Source organism: Notolepis coatsorum, assembly GCF_963971535.1.
Source record: "Notolepis coatsorum genome assembly, chromosome: 20".
Classification (NCBI taxonomy): domain Eukaryota; kingdom Metazoa; phylum Chordata; class Actinopteri; order Aulopiformes; family Paralepididae; genus Notolepis; species Notolepis coatsorum.
The window spans coordinates 44,574,682-44,596,092 of record NC_140184.1 but is presented as its reverse complement, the minus strand read 5'-3'; the positions used below and the strand labels follow the sequence as shown (position 1 = coordinate 44,596,092).

Below are 21,411 nucleotides of genomic sequence, written 5' to 3'. Positions count from 1 at the left end.
AAAAAAGAACAACGGAGTGGATATCAGTCCATCTTATGACAACCACGTCCGATGTGGAGAGATGATAAGATGATGATTGACGTGATGATGTGATGATTGATTGACGGGGACACGGACACTTCTAACGTCCAGGTTCAGCTATGCATTAGGTGAGTAGTCCTACCGTAAGAGCCTCATACGGGTCAATTAAACCTTTTTGATTAGTCTTTCCTTCCAGCTAAGTTGGACTGAACATTTCACTGTCAAAAGCGCAAATGTAAATAAGGTTGCGTCGCAACACGGGTTTCAAAATAAAGGTCACATATACAAATACCTCTCAATTCTTATTAAAAAAAGTCCCGGATATACATAATTAATTTGCAGATCTCTATAAACGGCCCAACACATTGATCACTTTAGGCACACACTGAAACCAGTAACCACAAATATGAAGCAGGTAATTACCCATACAAATAAACCTTTCATGGGGTTATTTACAATAATAATTCATTTGATTTCTAAAGCACTTTTCATTGTGAAACAAATGTATGCAGAGTTTCTTGTCCTCCTGATTAATGTAATGGTGTGTGTGTGTTGTGGTGATCTCATTCAAGGAGCACTACACAAGCGCGCGCACACACAGTTTGTTGTTTTTGTTCTATTAGTGATTTACACACTCAGTTGGTTCATTATAAAAGATACAAACCTGAAAACAAACTCACTTAAATGTTAAATAAAAGGACCACAGTAATGAGGCAGGAGGAACATATTTTTTAATAATGGTAAAATTGTTACCGGTATTTAAAAATTGGCCCCTAAAAAATATTTTTTGCCCCTAAATCTCTCATTTAGGGGCAAGTGTGCCCCTAGTGAAAAAGCTTAGCGTACAGCCCTGATGACAATGGCTCAGGTCGTCAGAGACCCGAGCTCAGAGATGGAACAAGCAGCCGTTTTCCGTGTGGTCAAATAGTGCCGCGTCACCGTTTATTATCGTGTAACATTGTTTTGGATGGTAAAAAAGTGCAGGAGACAATAACTGCCTTCTGAAAACATGCAGGAGACATGTCCCCCATAATTAGGCCCCTGCCCGAGTCGCACCTACTGCAGTACTAGCTAGTTCTACCGCGCCGTTACTGAAGCAGCCTATATTAGGTAACAGTCATACAGGTTAGTGAACTGGAGCAGCCATACAGGTTAGTGAACTGGAGCAGCCATACAGGTTAGTGAACTGGAGCAGCCATACAGGTAACAGTCATACAGGTTAGTGAACTGGAGCAACCATACAGGTTAGTGAACTGGAGCAGCCATACAGGTAGCAGGTACAGGTAGTTAGTCAACAGACCCGTGTGATAGTGCCGTCCTTGGAGCCAGCTGTCTACCAATCATCTGGGGGACCCGAGCTTTCAGTAAGCACTATAATTACCAGTTAATCACTTGGCAGTCATTCACGCTGGCTTCAAGCTTTACTCAATTGCACTAATAACGTCACTATGCTGATATAACTGAACAGACTTCAATTCTCAACAAAGTGACCAAAACAACATTCTTCCATCTCAGAAATATAGCAATATTTCCATGTGTGAAATGAAACGTATGAACGCATGCACGAAACGGACAAAAAGTCCTATGTGCAGTCTAGAAATGATTGATGAGATTTGGCAGAGAATTGAAGATGTGTTGCCACCACCGAGCACACGCTATTGTGCAGCTACAGTTCTCTATAGTCAACCACAGGTCAATATGTCTGTATTTGGTCACCACCAAGGTTTGGCAACAGAATCTCCAATATGTTGGCCATGTTAATATCTATAAAAAGCCAACAGTGACACATGTGTATCCTATGGCAACTCAATCAGTTCAGGTAGGAAGAAGTCATATTGTTTCTGATCTAATCTCAAATGAATTACTTTCATTTATAATGTTACTGATTAACACTTTGCCCTCCAACACATGGACAAACGCACTAACCCTCACTATCTACACATAACCTTCTCATAAATCATATTCAGATATCCCTGTACATGATATCTATAATTCATAATATTTACATCAATGCTTCACTTGTTTGGTCAACTCTTGTATTAAATACATTGTTAGCTTGCCATTCTAAAGAGATCTGGGCTAGGCCCATTGCTGTAACCTAGGTCTCTCCATGTTGCAACATGCAAATTATGTCCGTAAACTATCAAAGACTCTTGTCCAACTCTGGTCAAATTATTCAAATGTCATTACTAGGCCTCATATTATGCAATGTTGGTATTCAAGTAATTTGACAGGCAAGGTTGAGCATTCTAAAAATAGATTATGTTGCATTAAAATACTTGACGTGATTATTAAAATGAATGTCATTACTCGATCCGTGAGAGAAAGCTGAGAATGTCCATCTTTAATACAAAGCACCAGGCATTCTGCCCAGAGGAGACAAGGTGGGGCAGCGAGATACAGATGAAGTATTTATAGAGCTCCAAGCCACCAGAGATTAGGTTTCCCGTGCAGGTCTGGACTAACATCTGATAACGAGGCCAACATAGCCTGATTAGCCTACACCAGCATGCTCTGTTATGGGGCAATTCCATGCAAATGTCAACCTCACCATGAAAAAATTTAAATAACATGATCATAACCAAACAAATTTCAAATGTATCATCAAGGTCTATATTTTGAAGTACAAAATAGATTTGATCGTAATATTTATGAGAATGCATGTTTTTTCACACTACAGGAGGAGACACTTTTTTTTTCGATTAACCTAATTGTATGACTTTCTGAATGGCCAGAATGGCAAAAAAAAACAGATCTTTTTCTAACCTCACCTTTGGTCATGAAGGGCTGTTGTATCAATATGTGAATCAATTATGTACTTTGTGTCTTTCCATTGGCAGGTGAAGCATGCTGTTATAATGCCCCTTTATGAGACAGCGAATGTAACATCATAACGTTTTCCAGGAAAAGTTGTCATAAAACATGCATCTGGAATGCAATGTCAACCAAACTTCCTAAGCAAAGCCAACTTTTATAAAGATGACATATTAGCAACAATTAGTCATGCTGGTCTTATTTCTTGTATTCTTTACAAGTGTACGGATGTTACCATTATGGATGTTACATTGCAAGTGACGGATGTTACATTGCGAATGTGTGTTGTTAAGTCAGATTATGACCCCTTTGTTTGAAGTATAATTTACACATTTTAGTTACACTTAGAGATAAAGATGAGCCTGCAATAAGAAATGTTTTGACCTTTTGGATTTTGAGATGGGTGACAAAATACACAGCGTTATGGATGTTACAGAAATTGACAAGCTTTTCGGACTCACTGAACACATGATAAACTCTGAATATCTTTTTCAAAGAATAACATGTTTACTATCACTTTGTAGGGAAGAGTTTGAGGTACCCAAAAAGCACATTCAGGAAAACCTGGCATTTCCTCTCAAGGAATGAAAAAAAAGTGCCGTTATGGATGTAAAAGTTTTGCGTTATGGATGTTACACGTCTGAAATAGACAAAAAAACACTAAAAAATGTGTGTTGTTAAGTCCGATTATAACCCCTTTGTTTGATTTAAAGCAGAAGTATTTTATGACTCCTTGTTTGATTAAAATCCAACATATTTCCAGACACAACTTTTTCACACATTGTTGGTCTAGGCAGAGCAGTTTCCACGTTAGCCTACTGCTAATCGGCTGCTGGCGGCCATATCCCCCTCGCGTCTGCTCAGCCTACATGTTCAAGTTTCAAGTTTCAAGTTTCTTTAATAGTTGTCATACAGAAGTACAGAATACTTTCATACAAAATGCTTCTTACTGTTACGCTCCAGAGACTGTATTTGTTATTGTTTTGCCAAGTATGACAAGAATCCCACCCCAAAAAAACAGAAACCCCAAATGAAACCAAACCAAAAGTAATTAGTATTATTCCAGGGACGACATTTCAAGACAGGCCCCAGGAATGAAGGATGCAGTGACCATAAGAGAAGGCGTCAAGCAGAGGGTTCAGAAACGCCACATGTCCATGTCCCTTATGGAGGCTTACCGCTCCACTTCCAACCAAAGACGACAAGTCCTGGGTCAGTTTATCAGATTCGTGAACACCTCAATCCTCACATGGATAACGGAGGGAGATACCATTTCTCTGAACCAGTCCAGGCAGAGTTTGGACTTGATTTTTTATAACTTTCTTTTTCATGGTGAGGTTGACATTTGCATAGAATTGCTCCAAAACTAATTTTATGATTTAACACGATATTAATATTGCTGTTCTCTATAGAAAAAACTTTATGTTAATCAAATAAAGAGCTATTTTCCAAAAACGTTGTAATTTATTTTCAGAAGTGACGATATTTTGAAACTATTTAAGACTAAAAAAAAAAGAATATAATTTGGTGTGTGTGATTTGTGAGTCACAGTATGATGTCATAAAACATTCTAGAACATTTGTGATGGCACAGTATGATGTCATAATCGAACATTCTAGAACATTTGTGTTCTATATTCAACACTTCTCAGCATTTCCTGGGTTTGACCCTCAAAATGGTCCACCGTGTTTTTGTCTATTTCAGCCGTGTAACATCCATAACGCAAAAATGTAACATCAACAGCACTTTGTGATTCATTCCTTGAGGAAATGCCAGGTTTTCCTGAATGTGCTTTTTGGGTACCTCAAACCCTTCCCTACAAAGTGATAGTAAACATGTTATTCTTTGAAAAATATATTCACAGAGTTCATCATGTGTTCAGTGAGTCCGAAAAGCTTGTCAATTTCCGTAACATCCATAACGCTGTGTATTTTGTCACCCATCTCAAAATCCAAAAGGTCAAAACATTTTACTGCAGGCTCATCTTTATCTCAATAAGTGTAACTAAAATGTGTAAATTATACTTCCAATTCAAATCGATGCCTTGTCAATGTTAAGTTAAGTTTCCAATGTTCTGTCTGAATGTAACATCCATAACGCTGGAATTGCCCTATGGCGCTTTTCCACAGCATGGTACCTACTCAACCTTTTCGGTTTTCCATTGCCAACATTTGCGGATGATACCAGATACATTTTTTAGTACCTGCATCCAGACTGTGATGGTCTATGTGTGATATTATTGTGTATTTACTGTGGTGGTCCATGTGTGTTATGTAATCAGACTGGGGAGAGCTATAGAAGGGATCCCACCTCATGCGTGCCGTGGGAGAAGTTCAGACGAGCAATGTTCATTCCAGACTTTATCATCTCCTTCAACATCTCGACAGAGCGGGAGGCTGGCCCTGCAGGACAAGATCACATGACAACATACTTAAAAAAAGGGACATGCAAACATTATAGGAAATGCACTTACCGTCTTCTCCAGAGTCAGATAATATGGATACCAATTTTCCTCTGCGTTCAGTAGAAAACTATCCGCCTGCAAGCTAGCCTAGCTTATCACAAATTAATGGAAGCAGATACTGCCAAGCTAGCCTAGCTTATCACAAATTAATGGAAGCAGATACTGCCAAGCTAGCCTAGCTTATCACAAATTAATGGAAGCAGATACTGCCAAGCTAGCCTAGCTTATCACAAATTAATGGAAGCAGATACTGCCAAGCTAGCCTAGCTTATCACAAATTAATGGAAGCAGATACTGCCAAGCTAGCCTAGCTTATCACAAATTAATGGAAGCAGATACTGCCAAGCTAGCCTAGCTTATCACAAATTAATGGAAGCAGATACTGCCAAGCTAGCCTAGCTTATCACAAATTAATGGAAGCAGATACTGCCAAGCTAGCCTAGCTTATCACAAATTAATGGAAGCAGATACTGCCAAGCTAGCCTAGCTTATCACAAATTAATGGAAGCAGATACTGCCAAGCTAGCCTAGCTGTTGGCCAAAAACACCTCTCCAGGGGTGAAAGAGTGAGATTATGTGCAAAATAAACAAAATGTTCTTTAAGTGAAGTGCCCCTTTCACTGACACACTACCAAATGGTTAACTCTTTCACTGTGACAATACAGACAGTTAACCCTTTCACTACCAGTGAGTGAAGGGGTTAACCTTCTGTAGTGTGAACCGTCTGTAGTGTGGTAGTGAAAGGGTTAAGTGGTTTGCATGCATGCGTCCGTCCATGTGTGTGCGTTCATCGTCGCGTCCAGTACTGACCGATGGTGCAGATGATGCCCGTGTTGCGAGCGGTGGTGGGCTCAGAGTCGATGTCCAGAAGGCACAGGTGCTCCAGGAAGGTGTCAGCCATGGCAGCGTTGAGCTGCTGGGTCTGGATGAAGGCAGGGCCCATGTCTAGAGTCTTTGACTGAGGCATGGCACTCACTGGGGTAGCTGGACTGGTTCTGTAGGTCACAAGAACAAGAGGGGAAATCAATGTTAGGGGCTGCTGTGTCTGATGAGCAATTAGCAATATAAACAAAACGCTTTGTAACCAGTAAGTGTTGTGATATTTTAGATTGCGTTTGTTAGACTGATGTAGGGCTGCTCGATTATGGCAAAAATCACAATTATTTTTGGCCACTTTTGAGATGACTTATTTAATTTTTTTTGCTATAAGCAGTGATTTTCAAACTGTCATTTAAATTGTTTGTTAATTATGACCAAGTACAGATTAGTTATGGCTGTACTGAAACATTAAATAATCACATATGCCTATTCGTATTTGGGTAAGCAAAAACTGGTACTGCTGCACCCACAGATCAAATGACCTCGTCAGAGTACCGTGTTAAGAATGGCCCATTCTAGGGGAGCTCCCGTAGCTCACCGCATATCTCGGCGCTATTTCTGCGTCGGGGAAAACCGTGCTCGTCACGGATCTGGGGGACACGAGTTCGATTCCCAGACCCGCCGTCATTTCTCAGAATGTCTTCCTCTGCTCTACATCCCATTTCAACCTGTTTCTGTCGGTCATGCTCGACCAGAAAAGCGATAAACGCTAAAAAATAAAGTAAAAAAAAAAAAAAAAAAAGGCCCATTCTAAACCATAGGTCCTTGAGGCACTGTCTGGAATTAAAGTCTGTTCATCTCACTTTTACAAAAATGGATTAGATAGGAATAGGATAACTAAAATGGAAAAGCAAAAACAAGACCATAACAGGTCTACATTTTTCCAGTAAGATAAGATTTATATAATTTGTGCTACAATGCAATCAAACATGTTGAAACAAATCCTATTCCTTTCCACCGTATTCAGAGCATATTGAGCCGATAGCAGTGTACATTTTGTTCACCCCTCCCCCTTCTCCCACTGAGTCACCCATGGCAACAGCACCATCAGTTACAGGACTGGCACTGCAGAGCTCATCACTTTCTCACTGCCCAAGGACAAGAATCCATTTCAATAAATTCTGGACATTCGGAGAGAAACAACCACCATCTGTGAAATGACATCAGGAAAGGCTAAAACAAATACCCAGTGAGGCGGGTCTGTTTGTGTAGGGTGCAGCATCACCGCTCGACAGTGATGAGGAATGTCTCTACTGCTCCATCTAGGAGACAGATTTTGGTTGCATAACTACAGCACAAGACAAACTCAGGTGATGGGTTTACAGCAGTCTGTAGGAATAGTACTATAGTGTATAGGCCAGAGGTGAGACATGGGGAAGATAAAAAAAAATAAGCCTAAAACGCTTTCCCCAGTCCTGCAATATAATTATGCTAAATACAATATTGTAGGCTCTAGGTTAGTTGTCTAAAGGTTAAACATAGTTATATTCGCATGCGCAAATCAGGTGCCAAGAGAAACGGAGAAATCACTGGCACTCTTGGGTCCACCGCAAAACACCCAGCAAGTCTGTGAAGGCGGCCATCCCACAGGCTGGGGGAGATGCGGCTGACCGATCACGCCACTGGCATCGAAACAGAAGTCGAGCCTTTCCCCCTCGGTTCAATGATTTTAAGTAGCAAAACGTACACTATAAAAACTAACTGGATAGTTGACAAACATTTAACTTCATTAGGTGAAATATTCTAAAATCATTAAGTCTGCTATAAGCCATTCTCCCCTTCTGTGTGTGGTGTGTGTGCGTGTTTGCTTCCCGTCTTGACTCTTCAGAAAGACCAGATGAGGTCAGAGGACTTGATAGTATTTACTTAGGATGGCCAGATAATGTTTGATATTTAAACATAAAATACACATAAATGTATACATGATCATGCGAGGGAGGCAGCAGGAGAAGCAAAGTGGTGAGTAACATCCAATCAGGAGGAAGATACCAGTGCAGTGAGAATCTATCTAGGTCGTCCTCGGACGGGCCCTCCATCGGTGCTTCCAGTCATCCCGATCCTCCATGCATCTGGCTAGCTCGCCGGTGCATTCTGTTCCCGCATCTCTCCTGAGTACATCCACGTAGGTTAATGTGGGACGTCCTTGTGATCGATGCCCGTGTGTTGGTTCCCACAGCACAAGTTTGCTGGTTGGCATCTCATGATGTCTCTAGTGACCCATACAAGTTTGCATTAGTGACATGCTCATCCCTGTTGATGTTGAGCACCACACGCATCATTCTGGTGTAGCACCCATCCAAGGACTTCTGCAGGGTGGGCTTCAAGGTCCAGCATTCACTGCCATACAAAAGGACAGACTCAACTGTTGCATGAAAGAAGTTGAGCTTGATTTGACGGGAGAGGTTGGATTTCCACACACTGGTCATGCCGTTCAGAGCCCTCCACGCAAGCGCCTTCCTCACTTTAAGGTCTTGCTCGGACGAGTTGACCCACGAGCCCAGGTATTTGAAATCACCGACTTCCTTTAGAGCAGAGCCTCCTGTTGTCCTTAGAGGTGGAATGAACTACCCACCCCAGTTAGGACAGCCGAATCCCGTCCAATCTTTCGCCGTCGACTAACGACGCACTTCTTCAACCATTATCTGAAATAAATGTTAAAAAATAAAATAAAAAAAATCTAACCCTAACTAACCTTACTGCCATGCACTTGTCCTAATAAACTAACCTACACTGTAACACGCAACACTTTGATGAATATCGTTACTCAGCTGATCTGTATCCTTCCTGATGACTTGTCGTACAGAACTTGTAAGTCGCTTTGGATAAAAGCGTCAGCTAAATAAAATGACTAAATGTAAATGTGAATGTAAATGCCTTGTAGAATTCCACACACAAGAAAGAAAGATACTGGGATGAATAAACAAAATAGGAAATAAAATTTAGAAATGCATGCAATACATAAATAAATATGAAGAATCTCCATATATGAAATAGAACATTTAGATAAGGTGCTACTGAGATGTTTTGGTGAGTTCTTTGTTTTTTTGTGGAAGTAGCCCTTCTTAAAAATGCATGAACATTCACTGATAATTAGTCTGTAGTGGAGTCTACAATGTCTACATTGCTGGACCTTGTAGACTGACATAATTCTGTGCATAGTTTAGTCTACACAGGCCATATTTCAAATAATCAAAATCTTACTTCATTCATCTTAAACATTCTTGATTTGGGGGATTGGTAGTTCCCATGAAATCTGAAGTTGTTCAAACGACAACAGCGATCCACCTTGAATTAAATCACAGCCGTGTTGGCTGCGACAGTCACGAAAGGGGCTACTTAATTCATTAATCCAATCCACTTTATTTATAGAGCACATTTAAAAACAACAAAGTTTACCAAAGTGCTGTACAAGTCCCACAACATAAGATAAAAAAAATATATATAAAAATGTATTCAAAGCTTCGAATTAAAATCGAAGCTCGGCCCTGAACCTTCGATTGCCAAAAAAAATTCGAAGGTCAGCCCTACTCATTTTATTATCAATACTTTTAGAATAGCCTGATGCTGTATTTTCTATGAGTTGAGTGGATGCATGACCGGAGCACTAGCTTTGTGTAGTGGGCGTGTCAACAGTGTCAGCTGAACACACACCAAGGCATATGAAGTCAGATATTGCCGAATGTCTTATTTCATAATACGTTTCTGAATGGACGTTTGGATTAAACCATGTTGTATGCAGTGATTAACAGTCTTTCCCAGAGGAACACAAGTTACTTAACGTTACACAGGTCACGCTATGCATGCTTAGCTTGCCAACAATAAGATAGCAGGAGCCGTCTGCCAACAAATATGTCTTAAACAAAACAAATTATTTCACAAAATGGATTACCATCCAACGTTATTGAAGACTCCTGTGACCAGTAAGAAGGTACTACATACAAACATACGTCTAACTTTTACTAACCATTTTCCCTGCAGCAATATGCGCAAATGTTCTACGTTATATGCGTAAATGTGCACCATGTGCCTAAAGTCAAGACTCTACAGTGAGAGCATTTCACTCGCATTTGCAACTAAAATAGCTAACCAGATTTTTTACACATCAACATTAGTAGGCTATAATAGATTATGTTCCGTCACTGCATCGATGCAGAATCGTCCACGTCCGCATCGTAGAAGAAATGTCCACAACCCTACAATCAAGGAATGTTGTCAAATATAATAAATTCCAAGTTAGTTAGTATAAATAAAAATCCAAATTCTGCTTCCTGTGGAAATATCAAATTACTGTATACATTAGTTTTAAACCCCAATTTTATCAAAATCAAGCTCATTGATATTATGCACAGCGTCAGCCTGGGGGAGTGTGCTGGGTGCAGGTAAGGACCCCCAGATTGAAATGCAATAGGTCAGAGACCCCCATTTTATAATATTTTGTTCCAGGGAGTGGACCCACATCTGAGGAACATTATGGCAGGCGCAACTAAGTCTTATTCCTCAAGCAATTGGAAAGGAATTTATTTGACATAAGATCCGTTGTGCTTGTGGGTCCTGACGTGACCCGGTGCCGGCTGCTCCAGGAGAACGTGTCCACAGGCAGTCAACACAGTCAGGCTGGTGGTGGTGGCCATCAAACAGGTGGAGTGTCCAAAGCCTGATCCAGCCTGTTGCAGGTCGTTATGGATGAATAAACGGACACAAACCAAACTGACGAAGACTGATGCAGGGGAGGGGGGGGGGCTGGAGGGAGTGGGACGGCCTTAGGCCAACACAGTGGCCCTGACACAGATGCAGGGCTAACTTTAGAGTTGGCTCAGCTGCTAATAATCCTCTCCAATCCCTTTCCAGCATAGCACACTTCATACAATTAACTGTACAATGGGAGACAACCCTTTCAGCATCACCCCTCACCACATTTCTCCCGCCCATCTTCCACCAACCACTCGCATTAATATGCCAGTGCAAGCACAAACGGTAATGTCTGACCGTCTATTCTTCTGATAGCAGGTGTTTAATCAAAGATCCCCGCTTTCTACCCTTGCACAAGGACCAATCAGCATGGGTATGGGCGGGTTAATTTTCCATTGATTGGCTGTTTTTAAATAAAGAGCAGCCGCAGGATTAATAACGTTAACGTTATTTCGGCCAGAGAAACAAATATACTAATTAAAATAGTTGGACGTGCGAGATTTGTACTTTGCAGGTCTGCATTTTAAATGAGTAAAAAGTATGTTTTTTTTTCTCTGAAATGTAATTGAGTAAAAGTACAAGTATACAAACCTAATAATACTAGAGTAAATTACAAATCCCCAAAAACTGTACTTAAGACTATTGTAACAAAGTACAATTACTCAAGTACTTTACACCCCTGCTCTAATGTAATGTAAACCGTTACTCAATGTAACATCATTGAGTAAGATTTATTTTCCAGTTTAGTCACTCAAATGCAGTAATGTAAAACATAAATGTAATAATTTGAACAGAAACATGTTACTAGCAGTCTTCTGCATTAACAAATCGATATTTGGAATTTCAATGTTACTAGATTTTTTGCACACCACTATTGTACCAGCCACGGTGTCGCACTGCCGCTGTGGTTAACCAACATACCGCCTGTAGATCCTCCTGTTCCTCCTAGGGGTGAAGAGGCACGTTGCTGCCACGGACCTCCACAACAGCCCCAGCGAGCAAGCGCCTCCGAGCCGAGCACTCCCTGCGGCAGCAGAGCTAGCCACGCTGACCGGAGATCCTGCTGCAGCAGTGAGTGTGCGTACGCATGACTCTGTCAGAGGCTCAGGAGTAAATCCCTTCAGTGAGAACAAGACGTGCGTAGAGCCCCCGCTGCGTTGTACGGCCGGCTGCCATGTCCAGACAGCAGAGACAGTACGAGACCTTCTGAGCTGTTGGCCGAGGCTTCCGCTGCGACACACTGCGGCCATGTTGCACCGGTGTGGTGTAGGTCATACAACCCCCCAGGCTCACTAATGGCACACAGGCTAATAATACTCCACGACATACCAATGGCGGTGTGGGAGAACCAATGGTTGGAATTTACTATGGTATATGGGCAGTTATGTGGTAAAAATAGGTGTAAATCCTATTTATGAGTCATATTACTGGGCGACGGGTCCACCCTCTAATGCAGCACAGAGGAAGTGGGGCAAAATCACTGCGCCGCTTAGCATTAGTCAGCAAACATACAGCCACTGTAAGGAGGGCCTGCATGGGAGCAGAGCCAGCAGACCAAACCTATAAAGGTGCTCAGTCTAGCAGTACACTGCGCATAGACAGAGCAGACGGACAGTCGCAGTCCTTTCATAGTCCAATCATAACAGCCATTTGATGATGATCCTCCAATCTCCTTTGATCAGCACATATGCTGAGTAGGGTGATATGGAAAAACAATTAATATCACGATATTCAGAAGCCCTTGTCTCAATATTGATATCATGATATATGCTTCTTGGAGATGGGAAATCACATGATAATGCAAGATGTGTGACAAGTAATTTAAACAAATGTTCACAACATTCTGAAACATTTAATCATGACACAATATCACAGTTAAGACAATATTAAATATAAATGTATATATATAGCCCAGCCTTAATGCAGAGTCATATTGTATGTGAACGCCAAGTACAGTACGTGGCTAAGGACATTTGAGTGGTGGGCGGACCAGCCCATGCGGCAGTATGGTGCCGGGGGTCCACTATTGCATCATTTTAGACCACGCTGAGGCCGGCCAGACTGCAGTGTATGGACCAGCTGGACTATGAACGTGCATCAATGCACTAGCATCCAGAACAGGTGCAACCGGCCCTCGCCACAGGAGTCTGAAGAGAAGTGGCCCCACACCACAGTCTAGTTAAATAGTTTAGGTACGAGTATGTGCATGCATTACATGCTACGGATTTTTTTAAGCAAGATTTACCAACGAGTCATAACCGAGTTTCCAGTCACAACAGGCCTAAGATCCTCACAAGTATTGAATGAACCACGGTGTGCTTCCTGTATTTGGCCAACTTCAAAGCTCCCAACAGGAAACTATGTATCATCTATGAAAACTATTTGACTACGAGTTTCTTAAACTATGGGTTGGGGGCCCAAAAAAGCAGTCACAGGTAGGCCTGCCACGATAACAAATTTTGCTGGGCGATTAATTGCCCCCGAAAATATCGCGATAAGCGATATTATTGCGACCGGTTAAAAAAAAATTGAGACATTTATTTCCCAAAACTTTTATTTTGAAGCCCACCGCTCCGTCTTTTCCGGTTTAAGACTTTTATTTTGAAGCCCACCGACCGGACCGGAAGTATTGTTGCGATTATCCTAGCCGACAACTTGTCTCGTCTGGTTGTGTTTTTTAGTTTTAACGTTAGCTACTAACGTTAGATGCAGCTACTACAGGCAATCAACGATGAGGAGGACGCGTCAAAGCCGTATATAATAGAATAGCTGTGGTGCGTAGGCACTGCAGCACGACTCGAAAACGACCCGTTATAATAAATTAATTCATGTTTAACTTGTCCCCGTCTCCAGTGCTTTGACTAGCCCCACCCGTTCATTGTAAACAATGATGCATGTAATTATGTATTAACGTTATTCTGTGTTATTCTAACGTTACACTACAAATAACGCTACTTGGTTAAAAGGAGCAACACTATTGAGAAATGTAGGTAAGCTAAATATGTGGCGTTGCTACTGCCCCACGGAGCTCCCGTGCTGTGCTCTGTAGTAACGCCAGCGGCCAACCCACACGGAGAGTGACTGACAAGGGGCACTGGTTCCGCCTCATTAAAACAAACGCGCAAATAGCAATTAATCGCGCCCGTCAAAATCATTGCATTCATTTTAATTATCGCGGCAATTAATCGATTTATTGCTTATCGCGGCAGGCCTAGTCACAGGCATGTCTCTGGTGGTTCCCCATATGACAATGGACTGCATTTTATATAGTGCTTTACAACTTATGCCTCACATTCACCCACACCGATGGTGGAGGGCACCATGCAAGGTGAGAACCTGCTCATCGGGAGCAGTTAGGCCGGGTTTGTGTATTGCTCAAAGACACCACTGCCACCTCCGACAACCTAGAGTACGTTTCTAAAGAAATTGGCTCAGTCTAAGAAAAGGTTGAAGAACCCCGGGACTACGCCACTGAAGAACATAAATACCACAAGCACCATTAGAGCACAGACTAAATAGGTACTGGTCATTCCACAGACACAATGACCTGGCCGCTCCTCTGAGAGAAGGCTTCCATTTTACAAAGCTGGGGCTTTCTGCCAAGAAAGGCTGTTACATAAGACCATCTGAGCAGCATCTCCATAGCCTTCTAGACGTGATAAGAATACAGAATCTAAATGTGGAGCCAGTAGGAAAGCCATTTGATCCACTGCCACAACCTTAATACAAATCTAACTTTAAGCTTTATGATATTATTTGATACTAATGACAACAAATGTATTTATCCAGTAGGGGTATTCTAGAAATCCATTAAGTTGGTATTATATAGTGCAGCAACGAGCACATCCAGTGAATGATATGCATATGCATCTTTAGAGTCAGACATGGTCTAAGTGGGAGGCAGCAACAAGTTAATCTGGGGAGCTCAGTTATCACACAGCGTGTCATCACAAGGACAAGAGAGCTGAAACAGAAAGACAGGGCCTGGCAGCCATAACTACAGCAGCCATTCATTATATAGATTTGATCTTCAATCCACCACAACCTTTACAGTGGCGACACATCATCATCATAGCATGAAAGCCCTGTCGTAAACACGTGATTCGTCTAACTTCAGTCATAATGTCAAGCCATGTTAAAAAAAAGCAGTCATTACACTACGAAGAAGACAACTGTGGTGATCAAGGTATTTAGAAAATACAAATTGGGTAAATGGTTAATTAAACTCGTGGTCATTGGAATTAGAGCCGATGCGCCAGAGGTCACGTTCGCATCCCTGCGTCATACTTTCCTCAACTGCAGTCGACGTCACGAGGAGACGTTGGCCAATGGAATGCCGAGCTGTGCGACCGACCACACCCACTAAAACCTAAAAACTCATGACATCTGTCGTGTTTAAAACCTAAAAACTCATTATATCTGAACAGAAAAGACGTTTAGCTAATACTCATTTAAAACGTGCCTCGGCAACTGGCTCAAGTCTAGCCCCTTACGTGACTGCAATGTGCAAGCCTGGGGCTTTAGTGACCGCAGGCTTGCACATCGCAGTCACGTAAGGGGCTAGCTCAAGTCCATCTATCTGCTATATGAGTCATCAGTTATTATGTCTTCTTCCCCATAAGCAGCAATTGAAACACGTCACGCGTGGTAAAGATTTACAAACAGCTGGAGTCTCTTCAATATAATTATATGTTTTTAACTCATTTTAAGTTAGCCATAACCAAAATGTTGAGGGTTGTTTGTAGCTACTAGTAAAGTTCAACGGTGCTGCTGCCCTCAAACGCTACAGACATCTTCTTTCCTGGATACTAGGAAGCAGCGAGATGTCACCAGCAAAGTGCCTGTGAATGTTAAATACATCAACTGATAGCCATGAGAGGGGCATGCTATAGTATTAAAATACAACGGCAGACTATAGTGCATAGGTTTATTATGTAACCAGTTAGGCTAACTAGCTCCAGCTCTTGTCATGAGAACTCACCTTAGTTAGCAGCACGATGATGACCAGCCGCTGGGACTGATGTGATGTGAATGATGCCGCTCCGCTCAGCAGCTCAAGGTGATCTCCTTAAATCAACCGGGACTACTTTTCTCAAGATACCGGAAAGTATACATCCGAGAGAATATAGACCGGGAGAGAAGTGGGTTATTGAGATTCAGTTTTTAACTGCATTTAGTTTGAACCTGAATAATTCGACGGAGGATTTTGGAATGATTTATTACGTGATGAAAATTGGGGGAAATACTAAGGATTTAGCCAGAAGCGGAAAGCTAAACGGATATAGTGCGGCGGTGCTTTTGACCAATCGCATCTGTGAGAGGTATGGGGCCGACATCACGTGACTGTGTGGATGCAACAGGAATCATTTCTTGAGTCATGGGAGTAGGCCTCTATCATGGTGTTTGTTAACATTAATGACGGTTTAGTGAGACGTGTTTTGTATTTTTGATATTCATAAATGAGTGGACCGATGGACATATTTATTGCGGACGTTAAGGTCTATTGACTTTGAAGGATGCTAACTAAGTATTCAATCTAACTCAATGCATGGTGCTGCAGTTAGCATGGATGTGACATGGTTCTGATGCTGTCCTACACGTTCGTCGAATCAAGTGTTTACATTTTTTATTATTTTTTTTAAATCTGTATTGTACTGTTAAAATAATTTAAATACATTAATAATAATACAAAAAATATGTATTTTTGCATTCGTATCTTGTATGAAACATCACTAAAATTTCGAAAACGACAGCTACAAAGTTAAATCAATCTGACTACAGCACAGTCATCGGCGTGAGATATTACAGTCAACAGCTCCCTCTGGTGTTCAAAGTGGAAAGACGTGGTTGCTATCAAAACTATAGGGCAAGAGGAGTGGACGACAGAGGGTAACTATTATTGTTAGGATTCCTGAAATGAAAAACAAACCAACCAAAAAACACAATGTTTGTGGAATTACATACAAATAAACACTACATTTAAGAAAAAATAAAACGTACACTGGGCAACAAGATAAATAGGGCTTGCCAACAGGAAATCAAAAGAGCACTTCACCAAAAACCAAAAAATAATGCTGATTTATTTTCCACATAATCTCACACGCATCCAAAAACTAAACCATTTCACACACTTTCATTTTATTTGACAGTTATTGAGAGTAAATTAGTTTACATATGGTCACCAGTGATGTCATCGGGGACACTGAATCCTTGTGTTGTGTTAATTACAGACAAGGTATTGCTATTTCTTCATCTACATAATTTCATGGTGCTGTAATTAAAGGAAAAGTCCAACATTTTGGGAAATTAGCTTATTTGCCATCTACCCTGGAGTTAGACAAGAAGATGCATACCCTTTTCTTCTCTGTGCATGCAGTAGGAGTAGGAAGACGATGGGAACTAGGCTAATGGAGGAACCTACTTCCAGTGATTGACGCTAAGCTAGGCTAACGGTGCACGTCTTCCTACTCCTACTGCATGCACAGAGAAGAAAAAGGTATGTATCTTAACGCTCCAACATTTTGGGAACCCTGGAGTTAGACAAGAAGATGCATACCTTTTTCTTCTCTGTGCATGCAGTAGGAGTAGGAAGACGTTTGGAACTAGGCTAATGGAGGAACCTACTTCCAGTGACTGACGCTAAGCTAGGCTAACGGTGCGTGTCTTCCTACTCCTACTGCATGCACAGAGAAGAAAAAGGGTATGTATCTTCTTGTCTAACTCCAGGGTAGATGCCAAATAAGCTAATTTCCCAAAATGTTGGAGTTTTCCTTTAACAACACGAGGATTCAGTGTGTCCGATTACATCACTGGTGACCATATACACTAGAATTAATCTGGGCAACAAGAAGTTGCAATGCAATAGTACACTACAGACACATTGAGACATCCATTTGTCCAACGTTGCCCAACAATATTGCCCATCCAAAGACACAACGTAGATACCACCAGTACCAACAATCTCCTCAAGCAGCAGGATTGTTGAAAACAAAAATGTTAACTAAAACTAAATTAAAACTAAAACTACACAAAACGAAACTAGATTTAGTAAACACATTCTGTGAAAACTATATGGGACAAGGGTTAGAAAGGTTACTTTCAAACTGTAATTCCTTAGCTAGGCTACATATTACTGATTACATGCTTAAAATTATAATTAGTAATTTAATATATAATATAAAAATATACTGGAATGCTCAAGTAATTATAATAATAATAATTAATTTAATTTATATAGCGCTTCTCAATGACCCGAAGTTGCTGACAGTAGTCGGGAGCAAAGTAAAAACAAAGAAACAAAGAAACAACAAAGAAACAAAAACAAAAGGAACATGAGACCATGGGAGGAACAGGGAGATAGCACAAAAAGACAGAGCGGCAGGAGACAGACATCAATCAGGTTGGAGGGGGGGGGGGGGGGGGGGTTATGGGTGGGGGGGGGGTTGAAGGCAAGGGAGAACAGGTGGGTTTTGAGGCGAACTTTGAAGGTGAGAGTGTAGGGGAGTCTCTGATCGACTGAGGGAGGGAGTTCCAGAGTCGGGGTGCAGTGCGAGAGAAGGCCCGATCACCAAAGTTTTTGAGTTTGGATGTCGGGACAGTGAGGGAGGCAGTGGAGTAGGAACGGGTGGGGCGGTAGGGAAGAAGGAGAACGGTCAGGTAGGGGGGCTGTGGAGGGCTTTGAAGGTGAGGAGTAGTGTTTTAAAGTTTATGCAGTGTTTGATAGGGAGCCAGTGGAGAGAGTGGAGGACAGGAGTGATGTGTTGACGGGACCGGGTGTTAGTGAGGAGGCGGGCGGCTGAGTTTTGGACCATTTGCAGTTTATGGAGGGAGCGGGAGGTGATGCCAGTGAGGAGGGAGTTGCAATAGTCCAGGCGGGAGGAGATGAAGGCGTGTATGAGGGATTCAGCAGCAGGGGGGGAGAGGCAGTGATGGATTTTAGCAATGTTGCAGAGGTGAAAGTATGATATTTTTACAATGGAGCGGACGTGGGGGTCAAATGAGAGGGTGGGGTCGAGGAGGACACCAAGGTTTCGGACTAGGGGGGAGGGGGTGATGGTGGAGTCATTGATGGTGAGTGTGATGGGTCCGGATCTGGTGAGGGTGGTTTTGGTGCCAATAATAAGAAGTTCCGTCTTGTCACTGTTCACAATTTGAGAAAGTTGTAAGTCATCCAGGTTTGGAGTTCGGTAATGCAGGATTCGATGTGACTGAGGGGTGGGCTGTGGGGGGATTGTGTACTGATATAGATTTGGGTGTCATCAGCGTAGCAGTGGAAGTTGAGGTGGTATTTACGGATGATGTGACCAAGGGGGAGAATGTAGCATATGAAGAGCAGGGGGCCAAGGACTGAGCCTTGGGGGACCCCCTGTGTGACTGGGGAGGGGGAAGAGGTGTGGCCGGAGAGGGAGATGAATTGGTGTCTGTCTGTGAGGTAGGAGGAGAACCAGTCAAGTGCTGTGCCCTCAACACCCAGTTGGTGCAGCCTTTGGAGGAGGATGGAGTGACACACTGTGTCAAAGGCTGCACTGAGATCGAGTAGGATCAGGATGTTGAGGGCACCGGAATCAGTGGAGATGAGGAGGTCGTTGGTGACTTTAACCAGTGCAGTTTCGGTGCTGTGAGCAGGACAGAAGCCAGACTGAAGGGGTTCGTAGAGGGTGTTGGACTGGAGATGGGAGTGGAGTTGGGAGGCAGCAATGCGTTCGAGTGTTTTGGAGAAAAAAGGGAGATTGGATATGTTGGATGGGTCGAGAGTGGGTTTTTTGAGGACAGGGGTGACAGCGGCGAGTTTATAGGGGGAGGGGACGTGGCCTAGGGATAGTGACTGGTTGAAAAGGGCGGTGAGGTGGGGGATGAGAGCAGGGAGGCAGGCTTTGGTGAGAGTAGTGGGGAGGGGGTCAAGGGAGCAGGTAGTAGTCTTGGAGGTGGTCATGAGCAGTGTTCGAATTATGTGGGGGCCAATGGGGGCTCAGCCCCCATAGATAGAGTCTGAGCCCCCATAGTCAACAATACCTGTGGGGGTCATTTACAAGTTGTATTAAGTTTAGCAAATAAGGGAACAGATAAATAACATTTCAATGCAGTCAAAAAAGCAATATTTAGATTTTTACATTTTCGGGTTTGGTCACGTCGAGTCACATATAAGCCGCACCGTTATATAAGCCGCAGGGTCGAAAAATGGGGGGAAAAGCCGCGGCTTATAGTCCGAAAAGTACGGTATTTATGTTACCTAAATAAATTGTTAATAGATAATATTTGTCTTTTCAGTTTTTAAAATAACCGAGTAATTAATGTTGTGGAATAGGCTGCGTTTCACCTCCAAGTCGCTATGTGTCGCCCATGAGCGTGTCTAACGCTACTGTCTCCAACCCATTTGGTGAAGAAGCAGCAGCAAGTTTACGGTTAAACAGTAGGCTGCCCAGTGCCCATGGTCCTCACGTCCTGCAACTGTGACTCAAGTAAAAAGTAAACAGTGCAGTCAAAAAAAAATGCTTAACCCGCCACAAGGCTGGACAGCTTCGTCTTTATAAAAAGGCCAAAGACTTTGACTAATGCTGTTAGTGCAGCAGCTAGCAGCGCTACTGGTTGACAGTGCTAGTAGTGTTAGCCCTGCTCCTGTGCTGCTCAACCACCACAATGCTGGGGACCTAAAACTAAATACAGCTGGTTATTTGCCAAGGAGGTAAATGGAGGTAAATGATGCTGTTAAGTGCCATACAACTATTTATTTTCCATTCGATTTTTTTGTTAGTTTTTGATTTATAATAAACAAATACATGTTCATTCAAGTTTATAAATTTGGTCTAATTTTTCTAATTAAATTGTTGTATTATTTGATCAGATGCTAAATGCAAATAAGTACATATTGCATTATATATCAGAGGTGAGTAATAAAATTAACAAATATTGTTGGTTAAGAATGAGACTGAATAATGACATCACACAATAGTCTAATGATTAGACTGTTGTGTGATGTGATTGATTGATTGATTGAAAACTGTAACATATTGCAGAATGGGCACAATACCGTACGGCTCAATTATACACACAATTGTTAAGGGGATGCAGACCAGAGAAAGACTTTCGTCTTGTTTACATCAGGGTCCCCCATTTTCAATTCATAATGACATTTATGACATACACAACATACAGATATACAGATATATATCATGCCATTAATGACATACAGATATACAGTACTGTTACATTTGTGACATACAATATATACAAATATACAGTACTGTTAAACAGAGATCCTAACAGAAAATATATATATATATGTAACGGATGGTATCGTGAAGCGCAGTCAAGAAGGGCTGGGGTGAGTAGCGGTGCTATGGGTTAAACTCACTCTCACATCCTCAAAGACAGATGTAGTAGTAGTGGATTCACCTCTTGGTATAGCGGTCTGTGTTGCTGCCTGCGGTGTGGGAGACCGGGGTTCGACTCCCACTCGCGGCATCGAAGTTTGAGGTGACGTTGTCACAACCATAGATATCTATAGAACACTATATATATCTATGGTCACAACCGTTACAATGGTG

General features: G+C 42.0%; 1 protein-coding gene across 2 annotated transcripts in view; it reads right to left on the bottom strand.

Annotated features, from left to right (window-relative positions):
• The window catches only part of pkma (pyruvate kinase M1/2a), a 41,387-nt gene extending 25,444 nt beyond the window's left edge, over nucleotides 1–15,943 (bottom strand). For both annotated transcript variants that reach the window (XM_084337371.1, XM_084337372.1), the window contains exons 1-3: nucleotides 15,849–15,943; nucleotides 6,110–6,294; nucleotides 5,146–5,237 (exon numbers count right to left, since the gene is read on the bottom strand). In XM_084337371.1, coding sequence (XP_084193497.1) covers nucleotides 5,146–5,237; nucleotides 6,110–6,266 — 249 coding nt within the window. In that variant the 5' untranslated portion in view covers nucleotides 6,267–6,294; nucleotides 15,849–15,943. The remainder of the gene's footprint in view (nucleotides 1–5,145; nucleotides 5,238–6,109; nucleotides 6,295–15,848) is intronic.
• Nucleotides 15,944–21,411: the final 5,468 nt, after the last annotated feature.